This window comes from Crinia signifera, chromosome 4 (genome assembly GCF_055691185.1).
Source record: "Crinia signifera chromosome 4, ASM5569118v1, whole genome shotgun sequence".
NCBI lineage: Eukaryota > Metazoa > Chordata > Amphibia > Anura > Myobatrachidae > Crinia > Crinia signifera.
This window is the reverse complement of record NC_139220.1, coordinates 279,281,891-279,301,132: the sequence shown is the minus strand read 5'-3', so window position 1 is coordinate 279,301,132 and position 19,242 is coordinate 279,281,891. Positions and strand designations below refer to the sequence as shown.

The following is a 19,242-nucleotide window of genomic DNA, read 5'->3' as shown; positions in this document are numbered from 1 at the left end:
TTATGTTGAAGTGGAAAATGTCGACATAAGGCTTTAATTTTTCTGTGTCTATGTCGACTTGAGTTGACATGGACACTGTATAAATGTACCATATCTCCTTGCATGGCTGGCTTCGCTCAGCACACATTTATATTCTCACTTAATAACCACTGGCTTATTACTTGGAATGTGTTTTAGTATTTTATTGATTACCTCAGATACATATTTATATTTCAACATTTAGGGCAGGGGTTCCCAAAATGTCTGCCGTGGCACCCTGGGGTGCCTTGGGGGACTTGCAGGGGTGCCCTGGGTTGGTGGTCCAAAACCAATTCAAGTTTCTATGTCCATTATAATAGTAAAATTGTGGACAAACAGAAGGGAAGCCTTCCCATTACCACATAATTGACCCTAAGGATGAGATTCATTTAACGTAATATTTGTTTCTGACTTTCTCAATGAGAAACGTTTAGCCTAAGGGTGACACAAAAACATTTCTGATGCTTTGGGGTGCCGTGATTCAAAAACTTTGGGAACCCCTGATTTAGGGTATTTATTAAAGCTTGTATAGAGATAAAATTGTGAGAGAAAGTACCAACCAATAATCTGCCATTTTTAAAATACAGCCTGTAAAATACAAGGTAGAAGCTGATTGGCTAGTACTTTGGGGCAGATGTATTGAGCCCGTAATACATCTCTCGGTCCAGCAGCAAATCAGGAGCAGCTCCTGGTTGGCTGCCGGACCGTAAGCTCCGATTGACTCATGAGCCGGTATGAGATTTCAAATAGCCAAGGACCTACTCTCAATACCGCTGGGCTGCCCGCTGCTCTCTCTGCCCGACTGTCACTGCACTCTTCCCAGCCTGTGGCATCGAGCATTTCACTCCCACATGGAATCGAGCATTACACTGCCCCTGGCATTGAGCATTTCACACACACCGCTGGAATCGAGCAAGAAACACCTAACAATGAGCATGTAGGCAAAACACACTTATGTGGCACAATGGGCATCCCAGTGTGTGTGGCACAATGGGCATCCCAGTGTGTGTGGCACAATGTGCAAAGGGCACTACAGTGTGTGTGTGTGTGGCACAATGTGCAAAGGGCACTACAGTGTGTGTGTGGCACAATGTGCAAAGGGCACTACAGTGTGTGTGGCACAATGTGCACTACAGTGTGTGTGGCACAATGTGCACTACAGTGTGTGTGGCACATTGTGCAATGGGAACTACAGTGTGTGTGGCACAATGTGCAATGGGCACTACAGTGTGTGTGGCACAATGTGCAATGGGCACTACAGTGTGTGTGTGGCACAATGTGCAATGGACATCCCAGTGTGTGTGGCACAATGTGCAATGGGTATCCCAGTGTGTGTGGCACAATGTGCATCCAAGTGTGTGTGGCACAATGTGCAATGGGCATCCCAGTGTGTGTGGCACAATGTGCAATGGGCATCCCAGTGTGTGTGGCACAATGTGTAATGGGCATTAAGGTGTGTGGCACAATGTGTAATGGGCATTAAGGTGTGTGGCACAATGTGTAATGGGCATTAAGGTGTGTGGCACAATGTGTAATGGGCATTAGGTGTGCGTAATACTGGCGCAGTGTGTCTAAGTGCCACTACCGCTTGGTGTAATGTGAATTGGTACTCTATTATGTGGCCACACCCTAAATCTTTGCTCCGCCCACAATATCGACATGAGGGGGTGCTAAAATATGTTTGCTTACATAAAATAAATTAGGCTCGGGACAGCCCTGATAGGAGTAGAACTGAATAAAGAGACAAACCTCAAAAGGTGCAAATTCATCAGATTTATTTAAATCATACAAATTACAAAAATAATAGCATTTCCATTATTTAATCTTTCAATAAAAGGTTCAAGCATTATTAATCACACCGTTACCGCTTGTACCCTCATTACTCCCCAACCACCACCTAATGGCATGGCTCAGTACAGTGACACTTTCCACATGACGCATTTTCTGAAAAATAAAAATTGATTGGTAACTTTCAAACGTGTCCTCACCGCGTTTATGTAATATGATTTATTATGACACTGCGCCCAAACAATTTCTTAATTTTAGCTACTTTTGAGTTAAAAAACTGACCACAGAAGTTTATCTTTGCACAGCATACACATGGGTGGTACAATGGTGTGGTCACACCCTGTAAACCTACAATGCACTCTCTTCTCTTAATGGAGCAGAGGTATTAAGCCTGGCACCCGCCAATCAACTCCCAACTATCACTTTTAAAACACAGCTGACTGGCTAGGTGCTTTATCACCTTCCACTTTATCTCTTCACCAGGCTTAATATCGCTGCGCCAATCTGAGCCAGTCACCCACACATGGTCAAGAATAGACAACACTTCAGTGCACCGACAGAGTATCCTCAATACCCTAAGCACATATCTACCATATTAGCTCATATATTAAATCTGCAATAAGTTAAAAAATAATAAAAAAAGCAATGCCATAGCCCAAAGGGGATAATAGTGATGTGCTAATCGTGCAATATTTATTTGACACTAAATCAACAAAATGATAAACATAATAATACTACCCAGATATTAACAACATTATTAATAGGGAAAAAAATTATAATTGAGGGTATTTCTGGCAGTGCAATATGTCATTTTACTGTATGTGACTGCTTTCTGCTAGTCTCTATTTTAACCTCACACCAAGGGCTAAATTAAATTTACACCCCAGTCCGGCGTGCAGGAACTGATTAAAGGGTACAATCATTTAAGTGCTTTCCCAGGTCCAGCCTGTGTCACTAAAAATTGGGTATCAAGTCATGTCACAGGAAATTCAGAACCTGTTCACACTGCAGCCTGGACCAGGGATATTGCTGGGGCTTCTCCTGAGTCAGCGCTCGGAGGTGACATGATATCCCAGTGCCAATGAGCTGGCTCATCACAGGGCTAAACTGGGAACCCGGTACCCGTTGCACTGCCCAGTAACCCAGGTAGCTCCCATGTTAGCATCTGCAAGCTAACTGGGTTGAAATAGTGGCGCACAAGAACTAGGTTATTCTGTAAGATCACTTTAGCAACGAACCCTGACCTAGGGCCCAAGGTGGTGTAAAAGGGGTATTAGAATGCATTATAACAAAAAGTTTAAAAATAAGCAATTGTTAAGTTATTGCTGTGTATACCCAGGAATTGTCCAGCTTTGATCAGCACATATCATTTAACCCTTTGCAGTCCAATTGTGGTTTTTTTTTTTTTTTTTCAATTCAGTCTGGTTTAAATTAATTGTAATTCATTATTTTTTTTAAATTAAAAAATGGCCTACAGTGAATGTTGAACGATGTTAATGATCTTATTTTAAAGTGGCTCACCATTGGATCTGCTACTAGCGCGCTAGGGCTGTTGAGCCTGACTGGATGTTGAACCTGAAAGGGTTAAGTAATTGTGTCCATACTGCAATCCTAGGTCACCTTTATGGGATAACATTGTTATTTATGATCACTTCTTACTACACAGGGATATCCAAAAATCCTGCCCAGTTACTAATAATCAGTGATTTGTTTCACAACCGGACATACATTTTCGTATCTATATTTTCGTTGCTTGACATACCCCCAAGTCACATTTTAAACAGGTTACATCCATGTTAAAAGCGGAGAGCTACATTACAAAACAGCCACTAAAATCCTAAAATAGCTACTTAGCGCAAGAAGCCCCATGCTAGAAAATACCACATAACGAACAGGAATATGTGTACCAATGTCTTTGTACATAGTGCAAGAAAGGGTCCTAAAATAAGCTGCTATCCTCCCCCACTGTGCCAGGCCTAGCAGAGTGTGGCTACATCCTGAACTACATCTCCAATGATGCTCAGTCTGGCCAACAGCTAAGCCCCATGGCAGTTGTAGTTCATCGGTAATCTGCACTGTGGTTACCCGTTTTGGTGTACCATAACTTGAAGAAAAAAAAAAGAAAAAAAAGAAATCCGCTCTGGAAGAGAGATTAGATTTTAAAAAAAGCTAAAAAAATTTTTTTTTATATAAAATAAAAATAATAAATCTATAACTATTTTATAGTTTGTTTAATCTGCATTGGGGATATATGAGACAATAGGAAGAGGTGTGACTGCGCTGTATGGAAGTATATTTAAAAAAAGGATATTTGTATATATATAAATAAAAATTTGATCAGGTGTGTAACAAATTAGATATTGATCTGGATTAGATTGTGTCTGGATAGCGGGCTAACACCTACGCGTTTTGCTGCAGCGAAACGCGCAGGTGTTAGCCCGCTATCCAGACACCCTTTTTAGGGCAGTATTCAATGAGAAAAATTCTCTGTGTTTTATGGCGAGTTTGTGCTTTTCTCGCGTTGGACAGAGACTTTTGCTCTCAAAAAGCGAGCAACCCTATTCAACGTGCACTTCTCGCCGTCTTTCTAAGTGATTTTCGCCGTGTCTCTCCGTGTAGCAATTCTCCATTTTTTCATGGAGAAGTGGAATGTGAACTTTTAAAATAAAAGTTTTTTTGTTTTAATTTTGGTGTAAAAAAATCAGGTATTTTATTCTGTGAAGGGGCATGCTATTTTTATTCATGTGCTTATAGCACATGAATATATATTTAATTTAAAAATAAATATATATATATTTTTACACAGAGCAGCCAGCAGGGGGCCGGGAGCCGAGCCGCTCAATAGATATTCATATATTCACTGCACCCGATCATTACATATGCATGATCGGGAGCAGTGAATACACGGTCCCCTGCTGGCACCCCCCGGGGGGGCAGCCTGTGCTGCCTGGCTCCCGGGGAGCCCACCTATCCCCCACAATTTGTTCTGGGGCAGGCAGGGAGACTTCCATCTCCCTGCCTGCCGCTGTCCTCAGGCTCCCTGCAGCGTCACCTCATTCGCTGGATTGGCTGAGACTCGCGTGAGGGGCGGCGAGTCTCAGTCACATTGAATACTATCTAAAGTGCCGTGGTGGAGAATCTCCAAACATGGAGAATCTCCGCAAAAACACGGCGAGCGAAAAAAAAACGCTCGCCATGCACGGAGAATATTTTCATTGAATACTGCCCTTAATATCTGCACCCAACCAGAGGACTGCCCGATCCCTATTTGGAACAGGAATCCCACTTTTTTCACCTTGTTTGGGCATCCACCTTCCCAATCTGGAGTGAACTCCTAAAGGATACCTTGCTACCTCCATCTCTACTGTGAGGCGAATCGTCTATCTGGAGGCACGCCACCTCCTAAAAAGCCTGATACAAATTCGTGGATGAGGACTTATGCTGTGTACACACGGTCCGATTTCCTTTTCGATGTTGACGATATAGTCAACATCGGATCGGCATCGGATGCAGATCGCAAGGGTTTTAACCCTTGCGATCCCGATCCGATCCCGATGCGCGTTCACGTATCGGAAGCCAGAAAGTCTTAGCTGCCTTGTCTATATAGTGCAGATCTGCACTATATAGTCAAGATAGGATGCAAATCGGATGTGCCTTAAGATCCTATCCACGATCCTATCTGATCAGATCGTGGATAGGATCTTAAGGCACATCTAACGTGTGTACACACCATTACAAGTTGCTCTTTGGAGGCAATATCCCCATACAAGTGGAATACAAAAAAGTGGATTGCAAACAAGGCCTAAATCTCTAACCTATCGATCCCCAAACATCGGGTATTTCAAAAAAGTGGAAAAACCGAACGATCCGTTCCTATACGGACTTACCTCTGGCCAATTTGTGGGTGACTATTATATTATTTTATTCTCATTGGTCGCATTATATGCTTTTTATTGTGTCTCAATTGTGTTGACACACCTGATCAAATTTTTATTTATATATACAAATATCCTTTTTTTAAATATACTTCAATACAGCGCAGTCACACCTCTTCCTATTTTCTCACTAGATTGTATTGGGACTGACTATCCCTTTTTTCTGATTGCTGCTAGGCCAAGCACACTCGTACCAAAGCGCCTAGTGATATATTCTTTATATCCTCCATACTACCTGCATTGGGGATATGTTGGGTACATTTAAAAAAAAAAAAATGTTTCACTAGGCTTAATTTACAGAACACATAAACAGTCGACGCAGAGCAGACAAATGGATGTGCTTGATTTGTTCTACAATAAACCTTGCTAGAACTAGAATATAAAGCTGTAAACATACTATAAGATTATCTATCCAATCTTTCTGGTTGGAGAAAAAAAATATGGTCCTCTATGGGAACATATGACAATTGTGCATTTGCACCCATATGCTGAAAAATGAACAAAAATAGTAATTTGGATAAATTAGTAAAAAAAAACAACAACAAGGGAATTTGTCAAAATAGGTCTGAAAATTACCAAGCAAACAGTTGTATTCATCATAAAGACCTGTAAGGTTTACCTTATATAGGAAATATCTATTTTTTTTTTTTTACACAACATTTTTTATTTGCATTTATATAACAAATGTGAGTGACGCTGGCATTTTTAGCCGATATTTTGCACATCTCTCAGAGATGTTGGCACTTAAAGGGTTAACTCAAAGGGTTAACGTCCATGTCTGTTTTCCAGTGTTTGGGAGGAAATGGGAAATTGTCACTTGCTCCCAAACCGTATCGGATTTTCGCACCAAACAGTAAGACTGGACAGAATCTTAAGGGCCCCATACATCAGCAATCACAATTTATGGATTTCCAGATACAGGGATTTTTTTGGCCAGATAAATGGATTTTACAATCTATCTGACTTTGCCCACACATTACAGATTTATTTCAGTGATCGGCAGATTTTTCCATCTAAAGATTGCATCTTCATATCTGGAAATTGCCCAATCGATTGCTGTTCATAATGTAAATAGATGAAGAAGACGAATTGGGAATGCCCACACATATAAAAAGATCTGCAGATAATACCAGATTATTAAACATGTTTAAAAACCTGATTAAGCAATCGATTGGCGATTTTGGTTGGGATTGCCAAAAGGGGGAGCCCACACATCTAAAATTAATTGTGGCAATCATCTCCATATCTGAAAATTGTCACAATTCATTGCTGATGTATGGGGCCCTTTATATTGCGTATCCAGCAGAAGTTAAATAAGAAGTTTTACAACAAATAAGATACTCTGCAATTAGAAGCGCTGTAGATAGTCAGAAGACGGACTTATGCTTTCACTATACCTTATTGAATTTCTATGTAAGACCATTTAACCTTCTACACTAGAAAATCCTCACACCCATAATACTATTTTTACTGTATTTCTATTTTTATAGAATAAACTATAAAATGACAATTTTTGAACACATTATTACTCCATACGCCATGTTATTTTTTTTTTACAGAACATCCGTTTGTGGTCAGACGGATATAACAAGAGATTTGTACATGTGCAAATATAGTTTAACTGTGACCCAATAAACATTTCTTCCCGAATACAGATGTAAGTGTGGACGTGCAGGTAAAGTAGGTGACGTGCGGACAAAGTGTTCAATTCGCCAACAATAGTGGGGAAGAACACAGTCCGCTTAGCTTCCCAGGTGGCAGCATCAGGGCAGGAGCAAAAAGGTGGCTCAAATCTGAAAAACAAAATATAGGCGTTAAAGCAAAATAAATAAAAATCAAACCACTTTATGATATGCAAATCCCTTTTAACAGAAGAATAAGGGGGGTATTCAATCCCGGGTCAGGACTGTCGATCCGTCCCGACAGCCGTGACCCTGGGCCATTTTCATTTTGCTCGATAGCATATGGCCAGGCGGGATTCAATGACCCCCCCCCCTGCCGATCGATGAAAAAGGGGTGTGTCCGTGTAAACGGCAGTGGGTTGTCTAGATTCGGCCGTGATCGCGACAATTCACAGCTGTTATCGGCAAAACGAGCCTGACAGCTTTTAAAGTCAGACCCGTTCTGTCGATCTGCCTCTTCAATGCTGTTGGGCATTTAATAGACACCCGCCGCTATTTACCCCATCGGAAATAGCGGCAGGGATTGAATACCAACCATAATCACTTAATTATATTGATTGCAAGTAGCAGACCATCCATCAGATAATAACTTCTATGGAGCCTACACACAGGGCGATTTCAGCCCATTTTCTAAGCGGCTTAATCTGACTAGATCGATTAGAATATGTTCCTGCATCGCTCTGTGTGTAGAAGCGATAGCCATGCGGGTCGATATCGCCGGGCGCTTAAGATCAAAGCTAGATAGGTCACCAGTCAGGGCCAGTGTACTCACCGGAGAACACTGGCCCTGGCAGTTCGCTCAGCACACAGCGCTGACACATCGCTGTGTGCTGAAAGATCTTGCATCGCTCAGCACAGTCACTCCGTGTGTAGGCCCCTTAAGACAAAAAAAAAGGATACTAACTGTAAGAAGTATTCACACAATTAAAATAATTATTAAATTAATTTATTTTGAAAGTAATCATAGATGAAACATACTTATGACATAGGGCAGTATTCAATGAGGCTGTTTCGCCATGTTTTATGGCAATTTTGTGCTATTTTCGTGCTGTAAGGCGATTTTTTTGACTAAAACGGTGAATCACCCTATTCAATAACCAGATGGTGAATACATTTCAAGGTTTTTATCGCCATTATTCACCGAGTAGCAATCGCTATCTTTTTATGGTGAAGTGGAATGTGAACTTTTAAAATAAAGTGTTTTGTTTTTTACATTTGGTGTCAAAAAATCAGGAATTTTATTCTGAGGAGGGGCATGCTATTTTTATTCATGTGCTGTAAGCACATGAATATATATTTAATTTAAAAAAAAATATATATATTTTTTTACACAGAGCAGCCAGCAGGGGGCCGGGAGCCGAGCCGCTCATTAGATATTCATATAGTCACTGCACCCGATCATTACATATGCACGATCGGGTGTAGTGAATACCCGGTCCCCTGTTGGCTGTCCCGGGGGGCAGCCTGTGCTGCCTGGCTCCCAGGGAGCCCACCTCCCCCCCACAAACGTTCTGGGGCAGGCAGGGAGACTTCCATCTCCCTGCCTGCTGCCGTCCTCAGGCTCCCTGCGGCAGTGAGCCCCTGACTCGTTGAATACTGGAGCCGGCGAGGATCCGGAACGCGGCGGGCAGTGGCGAATGTGCAGCGAATCCTGTTTAGGATTCGCTGCACATCGTCAAAATTCTCATTGAATACTGCCCATATACACACTCACAAAGAAAAATTTCAAATCATTATTTGTGAGTTAAAAGGCTACAAAGAATTCAGCTCCCAACATGCACTTTGGTGTTAGGCTGGGTGCACACTTGGCCACCTGATCAGCCATCCTTCTGACCCCGACAGATTAACAATTAGAAGGGTTTATGCACAAACATACCTTGGGGCAGATGTATTAAGCCTGGTGAATAGATACAGTGGAAGGTGAAAACACACCAGCCAATCAACTCTTAACTGTCATTTTCAAACACAGCTGAATGGCTGGTGCGTTATCACCTTACAGTTACACTTTCTCTCTTCACTAGGTTTAATACGTCTGCCCCCAAAACAGATAAACGCAAGGGTGATAAAGATCTATAAACATCCATCCATACAGCCCATAACTGCCACGTTATGGTCTGTGTTTGAAAATGACAGTTAGGAGCTGATTGGCTGGACATTTATCACCCTTGTATTTATCTCTTGTTAAGGCTTAATACATCTGCCCCCTTGTGTATACACAGGTACCAGTCATCCACCAGATGTGTCTGGCTAGTTGAATACCCCTGCTCATTCGTGACCTCATACTTGGATTATGCGGCCAATACGTCATGTGGTCGGCGGGTTGCCCATACACACACATACAGGCAGGTAGATGTAGCGATATATATCTGCATGATATATTTCCATTGCCATGCGGTAGGACCGACCTGATATGTCTGAAGAACGCCTATACCATCTATATCAGCTATACATACAAGCCAATGGTCCAGCCAATATACCAATCGCCAGCTGCACAAGCGCTAGATTGCCAAATGTGTACTCAGCTTTAGGAAGGTCACATCACAGCCTGCATGGTTTAGTTTTAAGAACAGAAATTGTTAAGCTGGCCACACACTAGAACAGTGGTTCCCAACCCTGGTCCTCAAGTACCCCCAACAGTGCACGTTTTCCAGGTCTCCACACAGAATCACAGGTGACATGGGGGAAAATGTAATAAGCCTGTTGAAGAGATAAACTGGAGATAAAGTGGAAGGAGATAATGCACCAGCCAATCAGCTGTGTTTGATATATGACAGTTGGGAGTTTATGGGTTGGTACGTTATCTCCTGCCACTTTATCTCCAGTTTATCTCTTCTCCAGGCTTAATACATCTGCCCCATAATTAGCTCCACCTGTGGATCTTTTAAAATGTACCTGAATAATGAGTGCACCTGCTGGGTGACCTGGAAAAGTGCAGTGTTGGGGGTCCTTGAGGACCAGGGTTGGGAACCACTGCACTAGAAGATCTGTGATCTTAAGATTTCCCTTGAACTCCCCGTCAGTCCTGGACAAAAGATTTCATGCAGAGTACATTATGACAAAGATTTATCTTAAGATTCCAGAAATTTCCCTCTCACCAGAGCGCCTGAACGCACCAAGCTCACCAACTCCCAATTATCCAGCCGCGCGAACGTGCCCAAGTGCACTGATATCCATGCATCTGAATCCGAGTGCCCTCAACTCGAACGTACAAAGACCCAAGTACCTGAGTCCCAAAGATCTTTAGCTGCATCTTCTGCTCTTCCCTGCAGCAGGTAAGATCAAAAGATCCAGCTGAAGATCGTGCATCGGATCGCAATTGCAAACGGCCTATTAACGCACCAGCCAATCAACTCCTACCTGTCATTTTTCAAACACAGCCTGTGACATAGCAGCTAGGAGCTGATTGGCTGGTCACTCTACATTTGCGTTCTGAGTGATGCTAGAACGCTCGGCACACATCGCTGTACCATAGAGCAATCGTTCAGGGCCAGTGTTCTCTGGTGACAACACTGACCCTGACACCAGCAATTATTAGATTTAACCAGCATGAAGCGTGGGCTTGCTACACGTGGAGGGATGTAGGGACACTTTCTAAACAAGCTTGTGATCGGGAGGGGATCAGCGGGGACCAGCAGGTGGGAAGCGGGCAGTGGAGGTCAGCGTCAGGCAGCCCTGGGCATCGGCGGCTAGCTGTGCAATTGCCAGCCTTTCCTGATTGGGTCAAAAATCTCAGGTAAGAGTCATTTCCATGGCTAGTTACCCAGGTTTTACTCGCTAAACACCCTGCTTGGTTCCCAGGTAGAAATCCCAGGTCACTTTATCCGTGATTTTTATCTTGTACCCGTTTCCGCAGACAAAAACCCTGAGTAGGTGCGTGTTCATGTGCAAAACCCGGAATTTATATGTCAGTGGAAAAGCGGTAATATTGTTGAGCACAAAGTAACTTTTCAAGGCACTGTGACCAGACCCTATCACTGTAGCAACCAGGGAGGATTTGTCAATGGCTATGTGACATGCCACTCTACCAGCTAATTTGGTCTACAGTACATGTCTTCAACCTGTGGCCCTCCAGATGTTGTAGAACTACATGTCCCAGCATGCCCTGACAGTTTTGGCATGCTCTTATAGGAAAAAAATGTGGCAATGCATGTTGGAACATGTAGTTTCACAACATCTGGAGGGCCACAGGTTGAAGACCCATGGTCTACAGCATGATGGTCGACAGTCATTAAGTCCACACCATTAGGTTGACATGGGAAAAGGTCAACATAAGAAAAGGTCGAAAGGTCATTAGTTCCACAATGTCTAGGTCGACATGGGGTTTTTCACAGTTTTTTGGCCTGAATGTCAACACAGTCGACGTGGACACAGTTTAACGTGCACCGCATCCCCTCGCAATGCGTCGGGCACGGTGCCTCGCTATGATCGGCACCACGCCCTAGTGGATGGTAGGGCATGAAATCCCGCCTGTAGGCACATGTCGGCTCAAATAACAGTGAAAAACCCCATTTCGACCTTTTGCCTGTTGAACTAATGACCTGTCAAACTAACGACCTTTCCACCTTTTCCCATGTCGACCTAATGGTGTCGACCATCATGCTGTAGACCAAATGACCGCATCCCCTAATAAGACATTAGTACCATTAAAGACCAGCCAAATACTACCTGGGTTTCAGTTTAATTGAATGGGGAAATAAAGCCTGGATTGCATAATGTAATGTCCTGTGCATATTACATTAGAGCTTGTCTGTATGTCTGGTGTTAGCAACTTTTGACTATAAAGCTCGCCTGAAGCCGATTATATGGTTAATACCATTGTAGTTAGCAAATTGGTAATAATTAAATCTATTGCAGCCCAAGAAGAATCCTTAATACCGCCCATCGATTTACAGATCTCTCACCTTGTGCTCCAGTCTCTGGTAATCCCCTGCATTTGGCCGTCTGCCATTTCTCGAGCGCTTTCCTTCAAGTGCAAAAGCGATGATCTGCGAAAAGAGTCCAGAAATTGTAACAATTCATTAAATCTACAGCGACAGTACGTGTCGCCTACAAAGGAACCATAACTGTGTACCAACTGTGTACTCAGCTTTAGGAAGGTCACATCACAGTCTGCATGGTTTAGTTTTAAGAACAGAAACTTTTAAAGCTGGCCACACACTAGAACAGTGGTTCCCAAGTTCCTCAAGTACCCCCAACAGTGCACGTTTTCCAGGTCTCCACACAGAATCACAGGTGACATAATTAGCTCCACCTGTGGATCTTTTAAAATGTGCCTGAATAATGAGTGCACCTGCCGGGTGACCTGGAAAAGTGCAGTGTTGGAGGTCCTTGAGGACCAGGGTTGGGAACCACTGCACTGCACTGATCTGTGATCTTAAGATTTCCCTTGAACTCCCCTGCCATTTCTCGAGCGCTTTCATTCAAGTGCAAAAGCGATGATCTGCGAAAAGAGTCCAGAAATTGTAACAATTTATTAAATCTACAGCGACAGTACGTGTCGCCTACAAAGGAACCATAACTGTGTGCCAACTGTGTACTCAGCTTTAGGAAGGTCACATCGAGCAGAATTGTATCAAAATTCACGTTAAAATGACTTTTGAATACTGTTGCTGAGACAGCAATATGAAAATTTCTAGAAAAATGTAATGCATAGGTTTAATGAAGAAATGTTCCAGGTCATGCAATAGAATGCCCGCCAGGGACTCTACTACTCAAGCAAAAGAGTCCCTGAGTCCTGTCCTACCCCGACTTTTTGGTTCAAAGGATTGACCTTCACCATTCCCTTCCACAGGTCTTCAACAGAAAAGTAGGCCTAAAACTTAAGGGCGTATTGAAACTTGGATGAGTTTTTCACCAGTTGATAAAAACGGCAAAGATTCGCCTTTCAGTATTCAATCACAGGCATTTTTGACCTTGCAATTTTACTGTTTTGTGGTGGAATCGGCATTAGCGAAAACGGCGTGTCGGGGTTTCAGCACTTGGTAAGCAGCAATTTTCAATGCTTACCAAGCCTTACAGGATCACTCCCATAGTGCACTGAAAGGTTAGATTGAGTACTTGTGTGTAGGAAAGCCAATCCCGGGATTGGCTTCCCTAAAAAATAAATGCCCTGGCCGCCCAGAAAATATATACATTGGCTGGTGCGGCCGGAAGCCGGGCGTGCTGTGCGACAGGGAGATCGGTGCGGTGTGGCGCCGCAGGTAGCTGGGTGGACGGGTGTTGCGGAAGACAGCGAGGCGGTGCAGCGTTACATCTGACCACATCAGGTTGCGCAGAGCCGCACAGCTGTGGACGGGAGATGCCAGGCAGCGTCCGAGCGGATGTTCGGATGCTGCCTGGCATTAGACTGCGCATTCACGGTCTAATCCCGGGACTGAAATCCCGGCAATTTTAAGGCTGATTCTGGGATTGGCCACCCTACTTGTGTGTTATCATTTTGTTGCAATAGTGATGAAAATAAGGCATACAGTCATACAAAACTGGGTGGTGAGATTTATGGGGCATAATCTATGGTGCCCCACGCCAGGTGCTATTTGAGAATAGGTTAGTGTGGAAGCAACTGTAAATTAACAATAATAATATGTAAAAATGCAACTTCTAACTTACCTTGCGTTTGTTGTGATAACCGATGTACAGCACAGCAACCAGGATAGCAGAGGTCACAAGATAGGCAAAGAAATGGCTGCTCTCTGATTCTTCCTGCAGGGCAGTTTTATCTTTATTTTCAAAGGGATAATTTTCTTTCTGGCTTGATGATTGTTTGTCCTCTAAATCACCAATGTCCAAATTATTTTCAGCATTCACATCATTTCCTTCTATGTCTTCTGCACCCTCATTCTGCTGCTCATCCTCATCTTTCTTGTAAAACGGATCCTCATTGTCCATCTCATCCACTTCTTCGGCATTATTCTCCTGGTTTGTAATCTCTCCCTTGCCCGGCGCAGTCTCTACCGCCTTGTCCTTGCCCGGGGCAGTCTCTACCGCCTTGTCCTTGCCCGGGGCAGTCTCTACCGCCTTGTCCTTGCCCGGGGCAGTCTCTACCGCCTTGTCCTTGCCCGGGGCAGTCTCTACCGCCTTGTCCTTGCCCGGGGCAGTCTCTACCGCCTTGTCCTTGCCCGGGGCAGTCTCTACCGCCTTGTCCTTGCCCGGGGCAGTCACTGCCGCCTTGTCCTTGCCCGGGGCAGTCTCTGCCTTCTTATCCTTGCCCGGGGCAGTCTCTACCGCCTTATCCTTGCCCGGGGCAGTCTCTACCGCCTTATCCTTGCCCGGGGCAGTCTCTCCCGCCTTAACCTTGCCCGGGGCAGTCTCTCCCGCCTTAACCTTGTCCGGGGCAGTCTCTCCCGCCTTAACCTTGTCCGGGGCAGTCTCTGTCGCCTTAACCTTGTCCGGGGCAGTCTCTGTCACCTTAACCTTGTCCGGGGCAGTCTCTCCCGCCTTAAACTTGTCCGGGGCAGTCTCTGTCACCTTAACCTTGTCCGAGGCAGTCTCTGTCGCCTTAACCTTGTCCGGGGCAGTCTCTGTCGCATTAACCTTGTCCGGGGCAGTCTCTGTCGCCTTAACCTTGTCCGGGGCAGTCTCTGCCGCCTTAACCTTGTCCGGGGCAGTCTCTGCCGCCTTAACCTTGTCCGGGGCAGTCTCTGTCACCTTAACCTTGTCCGGGGCAGTCTCTGTCGCCTTAACCTTGTCCAGATCAATCACCTTTGTCTCTTCACTGTGATTTATGAGTTGTGTTGCTTTGCTCTTATCCACTTCCGGATTCGGATTTATTTCATTTTTAATTGAAACAGCTGTTAAAAAAGAAAAAAGATCTATATATTCATGTTATTGCTTTAAAAAGAAAAATATGGGAAAACTCTCCCAAAATCTCCAACTTTCTGATTCTCACACCTTATTTAATTTGGCCCTATGTCCTTATATGCCACCATCAGTTGCACCAATGAAAATTGCAGCAGCCCTATGGCAAGTGCAGGTTCTCCGCCTGACCACATCCTTGCAGCTGTACGTCTGAGGGCAGTATTCAATGACAAAATTCAGCATGTGCAGCGAATCCTAAACAGGATTCGCTGCACTGTCGCTGTGTTCCGGAGAGCTGGAGCCCTCGCTGTCCTAGTATTCAATGCCGCAGGGGCTCGCTGCCCCTGACGGCGATTCTTAACCCCTGCGGTGGATGCCGCAAGGGAGCCGGGGGATGGCGGCAGGTAGGGAGATGGAAGTCTCCCTGCCTGCTCCAGAATGTATGCGGGGGGAGGAGGGCTCCCCGGGACACAGCAGGGGACCGGGTAGGAGCCGCTAGCACTGCTCCCGATCGTGCATATGTAATGATCGGGAGCAGTGAATATATAATGAGCGGCTCTCAGCTCCCGACCCCCTGCTGGCTGTTATGTGTAATAATTTTTTTTTTTTTAAATTAAATATATATTTAGCATGCCCCTTCACAGAATAAAATTCCTGAGTTTTTTTACACCAAATTTGAAAGAAAAAAAACCCCTTTATTTTAAAAGTTCACATTCCAGTTCACCATAAAAAGATGGCGATTGCTACACGGTGACACACGGCGAAAATCACTTAGAAAGCAATTTGCCATCTGATCATTGAATACAATCACGGCGAATCACATTGAAAAACCATTTGAAAAACCACAGCGAATTGCGGAGACTATCAGATGGCGAATTGTCCGTCATTCACTGTTCAAAGATGGCGAAAAGTGCACGTTGAATAGGGTGATTCACTTTGACACAAAAAAAAAAAAATCACCTTTCAAAGTGAAAACAGCACAAATTCGCCATGAAACATGGCAAATTGGCCTCGTTGAATACTGCCCTGAGAATGCAGCTCCTTGCAGGAAAAAGCCTGCCACTCTCTCATAGCATGCCCACTGAATGGGACATTTTATAACTGCATTACTAGCCACCACCCAGTCACCGCCAGGGAACACCCATCACTTTTCCACAGAAGCTTTGTGTCTGCACTGTGTGTAACATGCACATGCGTCATAGGCAGCAAATAATCTCTCAGCTTTGTGCACATTGGCACTGTGTGTGACTCTGAATGAGGCCTATCATCAGAATATATTTCTTTATATACATATGAATAGTACACATATTTTACAGCATTAATACAGATGCATAATCAAGGAAATGTGCCAAATAGAAAAATGCTGTATAATCTAAACCTATTAAACATATACAGTTAAACCAAGGCAGTGCTATGCCCCCACACAGTAACAATTATACAGTAGGGCACCTTTTCCACCATTACTATATTAGTTTGATAATAAATGCAAGCCACTTACATAAGAAATATTTATTGCTTGTTGATATGGTGTGTGTGTGTTCATTCGGTACTTGTGTACTTTCACGGCGGCAGTTGCACCGTCAGCGAAGCGTTCCTGTCAGAATCAGCGTAGTGTTCCTGCGGCCAGCGTAGTCAGTCAGAAGTAGCGTAGTGTTCCGGCGGCCGCTTAAGCTTCCTTGGCTACGTTATCAGCATAGGCTGCCGCCGTGAAACTACACAAGTAACTACTGTACTGTTGCTGGGAACTGCATCTATGTCCCCGGCAAGCCTACTCAGCGCCTCTCTCACACCGCCGGCGCCAGATACTCAGACGCAGGAGCGTCTCATTGCTGGAGCATCTGAGACACTCCTGCGTGTCAAACAGATGGAGAACCTCCTGCCTGGGGTGTTGCTGTCTGCTGTGGTGTTTCTAGCAAAGTCTGGTCTACATTTCCCCTTGTCAATATGTTTGCTTTGTGGGCTGCATAAAGCCATGGTTCTGTCCACAAATTTAATATGTGGAATTAAAAATAAGAACTGAAATCTTCTTAAAGGGATAGTAACCGATTTGATTTTCTCTATACACATGGGGTGAGATTTAATAGGATGAGAGATTCAGAAAATTAGAGATTTAGTAAGAAATCTCCAGTTTTTTTTAAAGCGGCAATCATTTACACAGCAAAAGCAGTTTGATTTTGCAGTGTAAATGATTGCCGCTTTAAAAAAACTGGAGATTTCTTACCAAATCTCTCACTTTTTGAATCTCTCATCCTATTAAATCTCACCCATGGTGTTAATTGGGAGCGTTTTACTGAGTGTGTGCTTTTTTTGCTCTATTTCAGTACAGACCAGACTGTGCTAGTAGCATCAAAGTAGTGAAACCCCAGGCAGGGTGCTAGAATTAGCAATAATATATACATTACCGTTCAAAAGTTTGGGGTCACTTAGAAATGTCCTTATATTTGAAAAAAGCACAGTTTTTTCAATGAACATTAAATTAATCAGAAATACACTCTATACATTGTTAATGTGGTAAATGACTGTATTAGCTTTAAACGTCTGTAAATGGTACCGCAAAACACCAGTGTCAATGTCTACAGTGAAGATGTGTGCTGGCCTTCTATAGCAAAGAAAAAGCCATATTTGAGACTGGCCAATTAATGGAAAAAATTCATATGGGCAAAAGTACACAGACATTGGTCAGAGGAAGATTGGGAAAAAAGTGTTCCGGGCAAACAAATAGAAGTTTGAGATGTTTGGATCACACAGGTGTTTGTGAGATGCAGAACAAGTGAAAAAAAAAATGCTGGAAGAGTGCCTGACGCCATTTCTAAAGCATGGTGGATGTAATGTAATGTGATGGTCTGGGGCTGGTAAAGTGGGAGATTTGTACAAGGTAAAAGGGATTTTGCATAAGGAAAGCTATCACTCCATTTTGCATTGTTATGCCATACCCTGTGGACAGCGCTTCATTGGAGCCAATTTCCTTCTCCAATAGAGCAATGACCCGAAGCACAACTCAAAATTATGCAACAACTATTTAGGGAAGAAGCTGGCAGCTGGTTTTCTGTCTGTAATGGAGTGGCCAGCGCAGTCACCAGATCTCAACCCCATTAAGCTGTTGTGGGAGCAGCTTAGTTGTATGGGACGCATAGTGCCCATCAAGCCAATCCAACTTGTGGGAGGTAATACAGGCGTGGAGTGAAATTTCTTCAGATTACCTCAACAAATTAACAGCTAGAATACCAAAGGTCTGCATTGCTGTGATGGGAGCATTTTTTGACAAAAGCAAAGTTTGGAAGGACAAAATTATTATTTTTAACCTTCCCAGTGTCTTGACTATATTTTATATTCATTATGATAAATAAAAGTCAGTTTTCATGTAAAACACGAAATTGTCTGGGTGGACCTCAAACTTTTGAACGGTAAAATATATATATCACTTGTGTAACCTGAAGACGGGCACCAGCCCAAAACGCCGTTGGGTTTCTGCGGAAACTAGGTAAGATTTCAGTATGTGCACTAAAATCGTTTGCACATCCTGAAATCTTACCCAGTTTCCGCAGAAAAAGCAATCTTTAAGATTGGCTGGTAAGACATGGCATTTCCAATTTCAGCACAAAAACCAACAGCACATATTTAACCAAAAAGCAGGGTGCTATAAGTGCATTAACTGCACAACGTGCAGTTTCATGGAAACGGGAGCTTTTTTTTACACATCCCCACTCGGGGAGAAAAATTCCCATTAGACATGTGTTACCATGTTCCAGTATGTTTGTTGTCTACATCATACGCTGCCCATGTGGGCTATTGTATGTAGACGACCAGACAATTTAAAGAACGGATGGGAACCCATGGTTCAACAATAAGACAGGCAATAAAAGCAAAAATTGTCCAGAATGAGCAACCAGTCCCTAGACATTTTAGGGAACATGGACATGGTCTGTCCACGCTCAGATATAAAATCATTGACCACATACCATCAAGTTTGAGAGGGGGTGACCGCAATAGGTTGCTCTTGCAATGCGAAACCAGATGGATTCATA

General features: G+C 43.6%; 1 protein-coding gene across 4 annotated transcripts in view; it reads right to left on the bottom strand.

Annotated features, from left to right (window-relative positions):
* Positions 1–1,771: 1,771 nt before the first annotated feature.
* The window catches only part of TGOLN2 (trans-golgi network protein 2), a 25,734-nt gene continuing 8,263 nt past the window's right edge, over positions 1,772–19,242 (bottom strand). Inside the window, exons 2-5 of one of the 4 annotated variants that reach the window (XM_083184736.1) lie at positions 14,774–15,210; positions 14,030–14,713; positions 12,325–12,408; positions 1,772–7,534 (exon numbers count right to left, since the gene is read on the bottom strand). In XM_083184736.1, the coding sequence (XP_083040862.1) occupies positions 7,529–7,534; positions 12,325–12,408; positions 14,030–14,713; positions 14,774–15,210 (1,211 nt within the window). In that variant the 3' untranslated portion in view covers positions 1,772–7,528. Of the gene's footprint in view, positions 7,535–12,324; positions 12,409–12,804; positions 12,864–14,029; positions 15,211–19,242 lie in introns of those variants that run through there. The other 3 variants (XM_083184738.1, XM_083184735.1, XM_083184737.1) reach the window with 3 other exon arrangements.